At 37.7% G+C, this 15,163-nt stretch overlaps 1 protein-coding gene across 18 annotated transcripts in view; it reads right to left on the reverse strand.

The window, feature by feature from the left end:
- Nucleotides 1-15,163, reverse strand: part of LOC135127974 (ankyrin-3-like) — a 188,828-nt gene that overhangs the window by 107,781 nt on the left and 65,884 nt on the right. For 16 of the 18 annotated variants that reach the window (XR_010280311.1, XM_064054712.1, XM_064054711.1 and 13 more), the window contains 12 exons: nucleotides 10,358-10,459; nucleotides 5,385-6,164; nucleotides 4,624-4,900; nucleotides 4,294-4,454; nucleotides 3,688-4,239; nucleotides 3,206-3,601; nucleotides 2,968-3,154; nucleotides 1,838-2,105; nucleotides 1,676-1,693; nucleotides 924-1,148; nucleotides 715-875; nucleotides 447-658 (listed from right to left, as the gene is read on the reverse strand). Coding sequence is in view for 17 of the 18 variants with exons in the window: in XM_064054712.1 (XP_063910782.1) it covers nucleotides 447-658; nucleotides 715-875; nucleotides 924-1,148; nucleotides 1,676-1,693; nucleotides 1,838-2,105; nucleotides 2,968-3,154; nucleotides 3,206-3,601; nucleotides 3,688-4,239; nucleotides 4,294-4,454; nucleotides 4,624-4,900; nucleotides 5,385-6,164; nucleotides 10,358-10,459 (3,339 nt within the window). In the remaining variant the exon portion in view is untranslated. Of the gene's footprint in view, nucleotides 1-446; nucleotides 659-714; nucleotides 876-923; nucleotides 1,149-1,675; nucleotides 1,694-1,837; nucleotides 2,106-2,283; nucleotides 2,371-2,967; nucleotides 3,155-3,205; nucleotides 3,602-3,687; nucleotides 4,240-4,293; nucleotides 4,455-4,623; nucleotides 4,901-5,384; nucleotides 6,165-10,357; nucleotides 10,460-15,163 lie in introns of all 18 variants that reach the window. The other 2 variants (XM_064054713.1, XM_064054693.1) reach the window with 2 other exon arrangements.

Genomic DNA, 15,163 nt, shown 5'->3' on the forward strand with positions numbered 1-15,163 from the left:
AATCAGTACATCAATTTTCGTGTTGACGCATATCTTAGGCCGTTTGACTAGAACTTGCAAATCTCAAACATCACATATGACTAGATAATAAATTATAAAGAGTCTAGAATAAAATCACAAGATACAAGTAATGCAACATCTGAATCAGTTTGTCAGCTCCACCGTATTTGTACTTTTTTTGGAAAAATAGAAAATTTCGAACTATTAATATGTATCTTTCATAATAATAAATATATGAAACTCGCTACATTTTCTTGTTAAATTAAACTTTCTCGTCAATAAAGGTACGAATCGTTTGGCTTTAAACTCTAAATTCTAATTATGTACAAAAACGAACCCCCCAATCACCATATTAGCGACCATCTTTTCTTTTTCGGTATGTGGTTGACCGTGATTTTACGCAATTTTTCCTTCGGTACCCCTTTGCGTGGCTTGAAGAGATTTACCTGTAGTCCGACTTTAATCTTCTTGGTGAGCGCTCCCTGGGGGAACACCGCTTGAACTTGTGGTACCACAGTACTTGACACCATCCCGCCCTCGGGCCCGATGGCGTGCACCTCCTGTCGTATCCTTGAGACCACGGCGAAATACTGGGGGAAGTCCTGGGTCACTATACGCGTTATCCTCCCGGAGGATATATCTTCCAGTTGGTTCAAATCTGGAAAGAGCGAGTTCATAAAGAATAGGGAAACTTTCGACAAGGTTAAAACAAACCTTCCGCCTCGAAACTATCGTGAAGAACTTCGTTAAGAACCTCTTCCGTAGCTTCCACCGTGTGTTCCTTCCAGGACTCGCCGTTGTCCGACCGGAGGATCACAATTTCGCGTTCTTTACCTCTCAGAGCTGCGAAATGAGGGACCTCGATGATTACGGGTCTAGAAAACTTGCGTTATTCATGGGAAATTCGTTTGGGTTGCTTTTACCCTAAGAATTTAGCTCCCACGGGACCCAATTCCAGGACTCGACTTGCCAGCGCTTCACCTTCCATGAGTGGAGGCGGATGCGGCGTTCGCTGGGGCCGTACGTATCTACAGGTTATTCTAGTAGGGCTTGAGGCACATCTTGGGGGGACAATCACACGAACGCCTGAGTGACGACAACCGCGCATCGCGCCACCTCTGGCGTCCACCAAGAAGGACACTAAGAAGCTGTCAAAAAAACAACAATTATTTAGTGGTTTATTCATTGCTATATATAGACATCCAGAATTAAGACAGTCAATTCGGCATGAGACCGTGTATTTGAGGTAGGCAACAACTGTTTTGGGAGATTTCGTAGAAAGTTGAAAATCAGGGTACAATGATTTTTTAAATTTATTTCCGTAACCATGAGGCTAAAAAAAATGTGTAAGAACCGTTTTTGTAGATAATATCATTATCCATAACTTTCATTAACAACCTTTTGGCATAGCGTTAGTAATTAAAGAGTTATGGGCGGAAACATTGAAAAATTAGGGGACGAGCAACTACAAAAGAACGAATTATGTTGTAAACTAGTTCGGGGTCAAAAATTGCTACCTAGCCAAAATGCACGGTTGTTTATTTGTTAAGGCCGGATTGACTGGACTACAATGTGCAGTTGGACAATGATATATGGAAAATTGGAAATTTTGAGGAAAGTCGGTGGAGGAGAACTGTGAAAGAACATAACTACACTGTGTAAACAGCAAACTTACTTCTTCCAGTGAAGTTTCCTGCAGCAAATTCAAAGATACAGAAACAAAGTTAGTGTTTTGTACTACGCGACAAAAATCCAAGGGACTTGGCAGTCGTGGACGTGCTAATTTCACACGTCCACTCCTGCTTGGTAAAAATATGAACTACTTCAAACAACTCACCCTATACTGATCGGATGTTTGTCTATATCTACGTTGTCAGGGGTGTATTTTTTGATATACTCCACATAGTTTTGTTGTACATGTTCTGGACTGATATTGTCTTCGATGTGACGCGGTGGCAACATGTTTTCGGCATTAGCAATAATTTTATTAGAATCTATCCTCTCGTCTCTCGTTACATCAATAGGTAACGAGTCATCGCCCAAACTTTTCATTTCATCCGCCGTCAGGTACCTGTAAGTTTGGTCACCCAAAACTGTGTCCTCTCCTGAAAATAACAACACTATGACTATCCAATCCAACTAAAAATTAGATTCTGTGTTAAGTACTTAGAAGGAAAGAATCAAACAAAAGTTAATAAATAGCGTGTCAGCTTGCAAATAAACCCAATTTTTGAATACAAACATGAATTGTGTTTGTGTGTAACAATATGGTTCTAGACTTACGGGTGAGCAAGGTTGTACCATTGAAATAGGGGAGGTACACGTGTCGTTGATGCGGAGCCGTACCGAATCCGTCCAAAATATTCTCCCCTGGTTTCACGATTAAACAATTCGTTAAATTTCAGTGAAAGTGTGAAGCAAATGAAAGCGATTTTGTATCAAAGCTGTCGAAGGGATTGGCCTCTTTTATCGTTTGTGACTAGAGACATTCTAAGAACTGGAATTGTAGCCGTTGTCTAGATCTATGGGCCTCTATGTAACTAAGTTCGGTTTTTTTTTTTTCAAAAATTGGACAATTTTCTATTTGCACTAGATGGTAATGGTTATGGTTATGAATGAATGATTGATGGATGTGACTGTTGTGATGACTAAAAGTCATGCACTAACATTGTCTGACTAAATTGAATAAGCACAAGAGCAAAGCGCATGCCCATAAACATCTAAGAAAAAATGATGGGTACAGCAGGTGTTCTAATCTAAGGAAAACACCTTACACTTCGTAATTTGGGTGGTCGTGACTTTATTTTTTAGCGACTCTTGCTGTCTCTCATTTATTGCTTGTTTAACTTACAAAGTTGATAAAGAATCGTCGTTCGTTATCAGTCTGTATCAACTTTGTGTAGCTAATGAGATAGCAAACACCGCACACTTTAGCTAATGTACCTTTACTAGACAAACATTACTCACCACCTTCTTCCTCTGAGTCAGACATAAACGTTTCGTGCATCGCTTCCGGCGCGACCACACGATATTTTTCGTCATTCGAAATGGGCGAAGCACTCGTCGGGGACGAAGGCTGCGTCACCACTTTGAGGGTATCGATCACCGTGATGTAACCCAGTTTCTCGGCGATGTGTAAAGGTGTTTGGCCATTCTGAAAAATCACACAATTCCCGTCTGGTTTGAAAACTCGCTCAAAACTCACATTAGTGACCGCATTGGGCACTGCGGAATTCTCTAATAGTGTGTTGACAATGTTAGTGTGACCCTGCTGAGCGGCTTGATGCAACGGCGTGTACCCCAGAGAAGTAGTAGCCTTGACGTTGGCACCGTTCGCAAGCAGGAACCGAACCATGTTAATCTGTCCATAATGGCAGGCTATATGGAGAGGCGTGTAACCGTTCTTAGTTGCCGCGTCCACTTCACCCCCATTTTTCACTAAAATTTCGGCCACTGAAACTTTGTCCTCTTGCGCACAGAGATGTAAAGGCGAGAGTCCGTTCCTGGCTCGGTGGTTCGTGTCGGCTTGGTGCTCAATCAGAAGGTCCGTCATATCACAGTGGCCTTCTTGCGCACTTAGATGAAGAGGTGTAAAGCCAGCCTGGGGAAAAATTATTTAAAATTAGTTTTTCTATTAAAGCTTGATGACTTGAATAGACCTAAAATGATTTAAGATATACCGCGTACCTTACTTTCCGCATTAGGCTTAGCCCCATACTCCAGTAAGGTATTGGCGATGTCCATTTGGTTCTTTTTGGCTGCTATATGTAGTGGCGTGTGCCCGTTTTTGGCAGTGGCGTAGGGTGAAGCTCCTTTCTCCAGCAGCAACAACGCGACATTCTGGTGGTCGTAGTGCGAAGCTACATGCAGAGGCGTGACTCCGTTTTTCCCTTGGGCGTCCACTGGAGCCTCTTTCTGTAGGAGAAGTTTTGCCACCTTCAAGTGGCCATACTTCGCCGCCAGATGGAGTGGCGTAAATCCCTTCTTGGTGGTCGCGTTAAGTGAAGCTCCGTTGTCAATGAGAGCTGCGGCGACTTCATCTTGGCCTTCCTTGGCCGCAATGTGGAGGGCTGTGTACATATCCTTCGTCGTGTTGTCGACTTGGGCGCCATGTTGCAGGAGAAGCATGACGATGTCGACATTTCCAAGACGAGATGCAATGTGAAGTGGGGTTTGCTGTTCGCGAGCTCGGGCGTCTACTTGAGCACCGTTGCGAAGGAGAATTCTGATTATGTCGGTCTGGAAAGTCGAAACGGGTTAGATTGTGGGATCGTAAGGTTATGAATATTTTACTTGATTTGCTCGGGCGGCTAAATGGAGGGGCGTTTCTCCTCGGACTGTAGGAACATCCGGGTCTGCTTCGTGCTGGAGGAGATAGATCACGATGTTCATGCATCCCATAAAACTGGCAACGTGGAGGGGAGTCAGGCCGCTTTCGGTCGTGGCACCAATATCTAGAAAAGTCAATAACATATTAGAAACGAATTGCGCACAATACAAAACAAAAAGGAAGCCACAAGCTTCCAAGATTCGTGTAAAATACTCATTCATTATTGTATCAAATGTCAGAAAGATACAGGAGATTGACAATGACAGCCGTGATGTAAATTGACAAAAACTTACTTGCTCTATGCTTGATGAGCAACTCAACGACTTTGATCCTATTTTTCTTGCAGGCTATGTGTAAGGGTGTAAAGCCGTTGAGGGCTCGAGCGTTGGCATCGGCTTGTCGGTCCAACAATAATTTGGCGACTCTTACATGGCCACAATGTGCCGCCACATGAAGAGCCGTCAGGTAATCCACGGTGACTTCGTCCACAGGTGCTCGGTGATAGAGGAGTATCCTCGCTGCGTCAACGTGATCACCTTGCGCAGCCATATGAAGAGGTGCTAACCCGTTCTATATACAAACAAACATTGTCAGTTTTGAAATCAGGTACTTCGAACTGAAGAATTACCCCCAGATTTCCACCTGGGGGGAGGAAACTGTTAACTTGTAGGTGGCTCAGAACAGACTCAGAAGAGGTTCTGTATTGAGGCCCCTACTTTTTTAATTTTGATTAATGACTTATCAGTCTATGAATTCGAGCTCAATATTGTAATCAGAACAACAGAATCAGAAGCTTTGAAATAGTTTGCCACTATAACAACCTTCGTCTAAATATAGACAAGTCTGTGACAATAGTTTTTTCTTCAAACAGATTTAAAAAACCACGTAACTTCGACAATACTATTTTCAGTATAAGTTCTCATGGAGATTCTTCTCCATGCAGCTCAATAAATTGCCGTAAATTACTTAACACGAAATGTTAGTTCTCAAGCTTTTTCTTGTGTTAGAACACGAAGTAAACGAAAAATGTCACGTGTATTGTAAGCGTACTCACTTTGGTTTTGGAGCTGATGGGCGCCCCTTTTTCTAAGAGCATATCCACCACCTGCTCATGCCCACTCCTCGCCGCACAGTGCAGAGGCGTCAATCCGTCCCTCGTCTTCGACTCGATATTCGCCCCCTGCTCCAGCAGGACGGTAACCATGTTGGTTTTGCCCCATTTGGCAGCTACGTGTAAGGGTGTGATGTTATGCTTGGCGGCGTAGTTGACATCCGCGCCTTTCTGCACCAACAAGTTGGCTATCGATTGATTCCCGTAGTGAGAAGCGATGTGCAGTGGCGTGAATCCAGACTTCGAGGTGACGTCTGGATTGTGCTCGTTCTCCAGCAGCAGCTTGGCGGCCTTGATGTCGTCCTTCTTCGCCGCGATGTGGAGGGCTGGCAGGCGCACTTTTCCCTTCGTGTCGTTCTCCAACAGGACCGTGACGACTTTGTCGTGGCCTTGTTGCATGGCCACGGCCAGTGGAGTGAAGCCGTCCTCTGTGGAGAGGCTCTGGTTGGCTCCATTGGCCAGCAGGTACCTGACGACGTTGTCGTGGTTTTCTTGCGCCGCCATGTAGAGTGGTGTGAAGCCATTTTGGCTTTGTACGTTGACGGAAGCGCCATGGGTCACTAGAAGCTTGACTACTTCTTCTTGGCCGGCTAGAGAGGCGATGTGGAGGGCGGTGTTGCCTTTTTTGGTGGCAGCATCAATGACAGCACCGCGTTTGAGGAGCTCTTCGACTATTTCTACGTGACCGTCTTTGGAGGCTAAATGTAGGGCGTTCAGGCCATTCTGGGAAGCGAAAAATGGAATATTTAACGGGCGAAAATAAACATTAAAATGAGCGCTAATAACGTTTTTAAAAATTTTTGAAATGTAGACAACCCATTTTAGAAACATTTCAAAATCATAACGATCAAGTTTACGTTGTCTCTAAATCGACTTTATAGATTCTCAATCGCTTCATTGAGGATTAAGGTGAATATTAAATTACTGATTGCCTGCGAAACACTTTCCCCGACGGGATGTTTGTTTTTCCAACAGGTTGGTATTCTTTCAACTGTGATTAATTCAACATTCCTTTAATCTGTTAAAATTCTTCGTGAAGTTAATTTAGTATAAAAGTCAATATTTACTACAAAACTCGTTCCGCTGTATCAACTGTAGAATATCCCGCTTTAATCGAACGTAGTCGTATCTAAAAAATGTATAAGATTTCGCATTAGAATTTAAACGATCTAAAAACAGTATACAATCCTTTGGACGAAATTAAAAAAGGCATGCTTTACTAATAAATGACTGTCACGTAATGCCTTTACTAAACATTACGTCAAAGTTTAATTTACTTTAGCAAATTTCGTTTTTATTGACTAGTTTTCACGATTCCCATACATAATCAAAATTCTCTTGTAATGTTGGTTGCATAATCAGCGAATTTTAGCAGTGCGTTGAGCTCTGGTGATAAAAAAAACCCTCGTTATAAGTAAAATATATACCGTTTTATGAAAAAAAGGAGGCAACCATGTGTAGAGATCTTCAGTTAGGTTGGAGCGGTTAGAGAATTAGGAAATGTTACTTTTCAGATTGGTAATTGGTTAGAGGTTGGCAATGCTGTTTTTGGCGGTCACTTCTTGTTTGTTGTGAGTGTAACCTCGTGGTGAACATTACGGGTTAAACTTAGTTTGTAGATTCATAAAATAGCAATTGTTTAAACGAAAATTAAACGCATCGACGCCACAGTTTTCCCCTCAAGAAGCGTAATTAATTACATATTAATCTTTTTTCTAATCTGAAATTTTGATGATGTCGTCAACACATCGTGTTAATTTTGTTCGGTTTTTGTAAATTTATAAACTCACAGTTGATGTTAAGGTTTTTAGCTACTCCTGGTTCTAATATTTACCAGTCATAAAATTGTTTATATAAACCACGTGTCAGGAAATTCATTTATTCAGACTTCAGTCTTGTTTATCACGTTATATCAAAGTTTCTGGATGTTTTACCTTGAAACTTCCATCAGTTAAATTCATACCCTCATAGAATCAAAAAATGGGAGGGCTTTAATATTTTCTTACAGGTTTAATGGTTTGTTTCAGGTCTAGTTATTTTCTTGTAGGTTTAATAATATTATTGCGGCTTGAAATCGAACATTTATTCCTCGACGGCGCTGTAGAACGTAGCGTTTCTGACACCAGTTTCTCGTGGTTTTAGCTCGTATTGAAGATGTGTTTTTTTTTTATAATGTGGGGTTTCGGTTCACGAGGAAATTCGCGAATACATTTTGATTTAATCAGTAACTCGAATTAACGCATAATTTAATCTCATTCTTTGTTGGTGGAAATTGTTTACAAAATGTAAGTCATTTTAATACTAATTCAGTGATCGTTATAAATGCAACCAATCAAAGATAAACTTTCAAAAATCCATGGCTATTAGTGGTGTTTTTTATAGCTCCCTCTAATTTGGGTCTAATAATAATTACTGACCCTAAATTTAATTAAGATGTCGCACGCAACATCTGTAAAAACTATCAAACAGAAATGCCCTTTTGTCACGATATTTAAAAGCTATCACAGTTTTGTTATTATTATTATACAGAGGGGAACAACTAGCCTACTGAAATTAAGAAATAGCTCTGTTATTCTGTGTTTTCCATTCTACTCCATGGCCCAATAACATCTTGTATTTTCAAGATTAAACTGTTATTCCGAAATCCCGTTACCCTAAAAATGCCATTGAATCACATCGAGTTTTACTATATCGAATACTACTATTTCAGATTGTGTACTCCTGAGCCCTATTATGACGCAATCTATTGTATCAAACTCTGTTAGACCGAATCCTGCAAGTCCCCATCCTATAATCCCAAAGCGTTCAAACAAGGCCGAACATCGTACAAAGACAAAGGTAAAGTTTGAAATTTTGATAGAGGATGCTCCAACGTTATAGACTTATTGATCTTCCTTGCGGAAGGATGATCTTAACCTTCATTCTATTGTTCCACTTCTAGTGTAAGTTTTATCAACGGAAGTAGTTCATCCTAAATTCTTAACATAGTCTGAGTTATCAAATTGCGTCCAATAAAATGACATCAAGTTTGAAAATCGACTATCTTCCTTTTTAACCTGAACCCGAACCAGTTATTTACAACAAAAAGTGCAATGAAAGTGTCTCTCCCACACAATACATTTAATGATCTAAATATAAACTTCCTCCATTAGATAGGTAAATTTAAGCGTAGTATAATCGAAGAAACGTGGATAATGATAAGTTATAGTAACATGCGAAACTGTGAAAGAAATGAAACAAAAAACAAATCTATACGACGGGAAGTAAAAAAAGTAACAAAGCAAAAATAAACTTTTAATGTTGATCTAACAAGTTTAAAAATAGTCGGGTTGAGATATGCTTGAAAATAACAACGTGAAATAAAAATTTTAACACGGTGAAGTTATCAAGAAAGAAATTTAACTGTTATAGAATATATGCGGTAATTTCCAACTCTCCAAATTTTACAAAATAGCTGCAAATGTGTTGTGCTTCTGAACACATCTCAGCTGAATGAAGTGGAAAATTTCAGCTGGTGATCCTGCCTTATGAATAATGTATCTCAGCTGTCAGCGTATTCTATTTTTAGCATCAGTCGACAATTTTGAGGTAAAACGTCATATAAATATTGTTAGCATGTCACAGTGACAATTAGTGTTGATGTAAAAACGTTTTCCTGGGATGCAATAGTGACAGAGCAGGATCACCAACTAAAGTTTTACAGCAGAGTCAACACTAATTCCCTTTTTTTGTCGATGATTCTTTACAATTAGTTAAACAATAGTTGATTCCAAAAAAATTGATGAAATTTTATATATACATACACAGTAGTGGTAGGAGATCAGTTCGTCATAACAATGAAAAATAAATCAAAATTGATATTCGAATCAGTCAAGTTCATAATATGGAATACCCCATCACACAAGAACGTAGGTGTGCGTTCTTTTGTTAGTTATTAGTATTACCCACCTACTAGATGATTTAAATATTTAATTAAAATTAAAGCCTAATGTGCGGTTAACCTATGAATCTGACAGTTTGATTGGTTGGATTTGATCACGTGATGAGTTAAATGCGTGATTCGGTTGATAGCGTCATTAAGGTGGCTCGTGTGTTTTGGCCATAAGGAGAACACGGGTTGCATTTAAAAACTATATACATCTTAGCGCCGTAAGCTAAGAAAGTTAAAATTTATTATTTTTCCGAAGCTATATTTGTTCAATTGTACTTTGAAGAACTGTGGTCAGAGACATCTAACGGCAATGAAACAAAAGAAGACACTTGCGGGGCCACCTTAAGCGCGTCTGTAAACCGTGTCTAGAGAAAATAAAGTTCTATCAACAAAAACGTTTTCAGTTTGCCTTGAGTGAGTAAGCTGTTTTCTCAACGTCTACCAGGAATGAGAAAGACAGCTAGAAATTCAGAGCTCCAAGTTTATGTTTATACAGGACTTGAGATTAAATTTACTGTTTAATTTAGGTTCAAATATCGTTGCCTTAAGTCTTACGTACTTTAAATTTATGACACGATCTCTGCCGTTGAAGACAAATCCTTAAAGCCCTTGTTAGTATGATCGTTCTTTTTAAACTTCAGAGAATTTAATTAGATAAAATCGTGCAGCTCTTATTACACCGAATTGTATACCTCGCTATGAATTAAACTAATTATAGAGTCAACAAAGCGTTCGATGTAGTGTAAAATGGGTTGCCTAACTATTTTTGAAAACTGACTACTTTATCCAGCTTTGTAAATAAAAAAACTTTAGAAAATTACTATTTATTTGTTTTCTCTGTCCTATATAAAATCAAAGGGAAACATCAGACTAAATAGTCCGCTCTTAAGTGAATAATCCCGAGTTCATGAAAACAAATTGTTTTTACGAGTCCTAAAAATAACTAAATAAAACGAACGAGTGTTGTTGCAAAGAAAATACTCACTGCGTTGCTGGTGTTGATATCGATATTTGATTCTAAATGTTCTAGGACTTTTTCAAGCTGACCATTGCGCGCAGCGCGTAGAAAAGACGTATTTCCATCAGTCTGAAAAGAAAAAGTCAATTAAAGCGAATTGTGTTAACCCAAAAACGGCTATAACAATAAAATATTGTAATTATGACCAGTATTAACGATTATAGTGCTATTAATAGGGTCGTAAATCATTTCCATTATTCCGTTTCGTATTTATGTTTATCATGTGTACACTATTTAAATTCTGTACATGTTGTATCTACATTGTATGGCTTACTATGACAAGATTAACTTTAATGAAATTATTACTATTAACCTTTCTTTTATCGCTATTCCACCTCACTCCCCCAAGCACCGTGAACTCAAAAAATGATTCACCGCAAACCCGAGACACAAGTGCCACTCCCATCTATTTACGTTAGCGCAGTATTTTTAGCACCCGATAAAATTTTCATTTCATAGGTAGGTCAGACGCACATTTTTCCGACGTATTCTCCGCATCAACTCGAAAAAATAGGTCGACTCTACTACAAACACATCTAAGCCTAACATTAGAACATCAGATAAATATTTGAAAGTAATCATGGTTGTTATCGACCACACCGCGACTGCTTTGTAATTATGGCCACATTTTCGTGACGTTTTCTCTACCAGAGGGAGTGAATGAAAAAATCGGCACGAAATTCGGCCATTTTCGGCCCCCCGTGATGTATTATGCACCCTCCGAATTTGAATAATGCAAAGTTCGTGCATGCGGAAGTGCAGTGGCAATGCACACCGGCACGAGCCCGAGTGAGTAACGGTGGGTATTTATTTAATGATTATATAATAAATGTAAAGGATCCAGCGACGCTGATGATTGTCACCCCTTTATGGTTAAATTTGTCAGTACTGTGTAGTGGCTGGAACATCGGTTTGGTAGTATCAGTCCTGTGTGGACTAGGCGGCAAATAGCACTTTCATATGACTGGCATAACCTCAATGAAACAAAGACTCGTTTCTTTATTAAAAGTCATGCACGAAATACAATGAAAAATTTATTTTAAAAGCTCTACCTTGACTTGTAAGTTGTTATCGCAGTGTGAAAAACTGTTTTTTCCATGTTAAATATAAATATTTACATAGCGAATCAACATACTACAGGAGCTACAACCTAAGTAAACAGTTTCAATTTTTTTGTCAAGAGTTAGGCTGACATTTTTACAACCACGGCAAGTCGATATTTGAATAATCCCACGACTTGCAAAGTGCCAACACAGAAAAATAGCTAAAATTTTATGCAAAACAAACACAGTCAAGTCAATTAAGCGGTCTTATCAAATGAGCTACATACAACATGTGAATAAATTTTGGCCTCTTGCAGCACGAAACTCGGTATGAGTGGACCAACACGGTTTGCCCCGTCCTTACAAAAAAGAGCGGAAATTGAAAAAAATTGCTGATGACGAAAACAGGAGCACGAACTACGGAAACAGATTGTATCGCTGTAATAAAGAAAAAATCGAAATATAAAGAATGGCGGAAAGAACATTCTATTAGCGGTGCCACAAAGGGGCTAGGCTCCTTGTGAGAATATTGGCCCACTTTATATCCGCCTTTTTCTTCGAAGCTATGATTTGTGTTATCAAATTTAATCAACGGCTGAATCGAAAAAGATAATCCAACTTGGAAAATGGTTTTCAGGAAGGTCAAATTTCGTCAGAAGACGTCAATGGGAGTTCTAAATGTCCCGGTAAATTTTTAAATGAGGCGAAACATTAGCCATAACCATATGGACCGTTTTCCATCTAGATTAGACGGAGCTGGAATTAGCTGTTAGCGTATGCATTTTTAAAAGGGGTGACATTCATATCAGTAATGTACATCGCTTGTCGTACGTCACATGAAAGAAACATTACCTTGAGAAATATAGGAAAGTTTTTCACACTAAATTATGGAAAATTTCTTTGTATGACCTAAAGACCTAAATTACGTTACAAAGAAAATGTTCAATTTTTGTCACTTATTCGAAATGTTCCAAATCTCTAAACGCTGGACCACCAAAAATTAGGCACATGTGTAAAAATCAGTAAAAAATCACTAAGACAAGCCCTAAAATCCTTTAAAAACTCAGATTTTTAGAAACATCAAAAGTATCTCAAGATGTATAGAATAGACTACCAAAAAATGGCTAGTAGGTATCACCAAAGAAGCCCCAAAAACCTAAAAATAAAAAAAAATCCCTTGTTCTTAGGCCAGAGCAATTGGGGCATGCAAAAATCATTGAAAAATAACAAAAAAAGTCTCTAAATCCTTTGAAATGCCACACTGAAAGTACCTCAAGAGCTATAGACCACTAAAAAATTGGGCACATGCAAAATCGCAGAAAAATCAATAAAATTAGACGTACAGTCACCAAATAATCTCTTATTTTTAAGCATGCTCTTGAACTAGTAATACACAAAATTGTTTATTCATCAAATTACTAATGAGTCTCCCTGTTTTCTTGAAAATAGAGAATGCGCCCGGCGATATTTAATAATGGTAAAATAATTATTGAAATTTGCGTTCCCGTGGCGCAGGGATTGGGGGGTGCTATTGACGCCGGTTCATCCATTCACCGAAAAGAATTGAGGGATTTTTATGACTTTGTTTGTCTAGTTGGGTGCTCAAGAAATAACATTTAGTGTACAACAAAAATGTATCAGTCGTACCTGCGGAGTTGTTACCATTTTATTTGATGTGTTTGTGTGACGAATAATTAGAGCACAATTTGTTGTATCCCTGTACCTAATTTGATTTGATTTGCACAACTGGTTCTCAAAGTATTTAACCGTTTCCATACATTCTAGAGATCCCGTTATGGTTATCAGAAAACAAACATTTTTCGGAATTCGTGCAACTGTACTTCAAGGGCAAGGGAAGTTCTGTCGAAGTAACCTTGAACCAATTTTTTGTTTAGTGAGTGCAGCGAAAATATGTATTAAAAATTAAGGGTACGTCTATTTTAGTTTTATAAAACGGGAATTGTTCAAACTAAAATGAATCTCATTCGACGCCACTGTCCCCCTCAACGAGTATAATTAGTGTAACATCAGTTTGTTAATGATTTCCTAATCTGAGATGTGTAAATTTTGACTATTCTATCAACATGTATAATTTTTGTTTTTGTTAACTACAATGAATGTTCATCTAAAAAACGTGGAGGAAATTAATTTACTCCGGTCTGAATTTATTTTTTTGTAATGATATGTCCTAAAGCTCTGGAAGTTTTTAGAATTTGATAAAAAACACTTTGAAATTTTTCATCAATTAAATTAATATCATCGTGGACTCGAGAACGGGACGGCTTTAATATTCCTTAGAGGTAAAAATATTAATTTAATGAATCATATACATATAATAAAAAATTTACATCAGGTTAATCGGCAGAACTTTCCTCACTCTTGAAGTACAATCAAACAAATCTGAATATCTGGTGTAAAAGCTCAAGGCTGATTCATAAAACACAAATATAAGAACATTTTTCAAATTTAAATAGCATTTATCAAGCAAAATTTTGATGAGATGTCAACAATAGGTATAATAGTTTCGGAGATTATCTATTTAATAAAAATTGACACAAACGACAGACGGGCGACAGACAGACGGAAACGGAAGACCTACTTTTTCATACTATAGGACAGTGAAAAGAGATAAGTAATTATACTTAGACAATCTTTTCCCCTTTTACCGTTCATAGATTAATAAAGTTTGTTCTCCATTAAGGCTGTGAATTGTTAAAGTGTCACCACGTTGCCCTCACTATTGAAAAATTAATAAAAATTTAAAAAACCTATAGTGGCAAAAATGTAATGATAGTTAACGAAAATTCAGCAAAACGAAGACCAAATTTAATTTGTCTTTAATTGCAAAGGCAGTTTTTGTAGAAATTTAAAAAGTATCAACTGAATTTAAATGACTGAGGCAATAAAATTAACCTTCAAATCCGTTATCTTTATAAAAATGGCTAGATTCAGTGTACAGTTATAGTACGACAAAAGTTGTCTGAAAGTTAATAATATAATAATCAAGAAACTTGTAAAAAATAGTTTTTTTTTTTAAATTTGCTGCTGTATCTTTACTTTCTTATTGAAAATCTAAAATGGATTCTTTTATAGATTAACAATTTTCAGTCTAAAAACATTTTTTTAATTTTACTGAGATAATAAAAAATGTTTTATTTTACATTTTAACAATTAATATTTATATAAAAAAAAATGCAAACATATGCAAAATTAGTTCAACATTGAAAACAAATTAAATATGCAAAATATGCTTTTAGGTGTGTTTCAATTCGTACACAACATAATCCATGTAATCTCTATAAAGGGTTATTCACATAATAGGTACTAAGACTAAAGAAATAATGAAATCAGTTAGAACGGAGGTTCTCCTTTATATTTACTTAATATCGTGAAAATGAGGGTTCATCCCAGCCCTATTCATTAACACGTCCATCCTCCTGAATATTACAAAGTTGTAAAGTAATAAACATTAAAACTTTCCCCTTCTCCCAAAACTTCGGACGCCGTCCCTGTTCTATTTTAGTAGAATACACATATTATTCAAGAACAAACCTCTACCACAGCTTTCATACATCAGCGTAGCACAATAAGAATGATTTAATATTCAAAATAAACAAAGCGGACTTGAAAAAAGAAAAAACACAAAGAAGAAATATTTTTCCCTCGTGTTTAATAAATTTAAGTATTCACACATTATGAAATCTTAGCAAAGATAGGAAAAGAATATTTT

The sequence above is a fragment of the Zophobas morio genome, unplaced genomic scaffold (assembly GCF_036711695.1).
Source record: "Zophobas morio isolate AGI-343-1 ecotype UQ-CSIRO unplaced genomic scaffold, CSIRO_AGI_Zmor_V1 ptg000012l, whole genome shotgun sequence".
NCBI lineage: Eukaryota > Metazoa > Arthropoda > Insecta > Coleoptera > Tenebrionidae > Zophobas > Zophobas morio.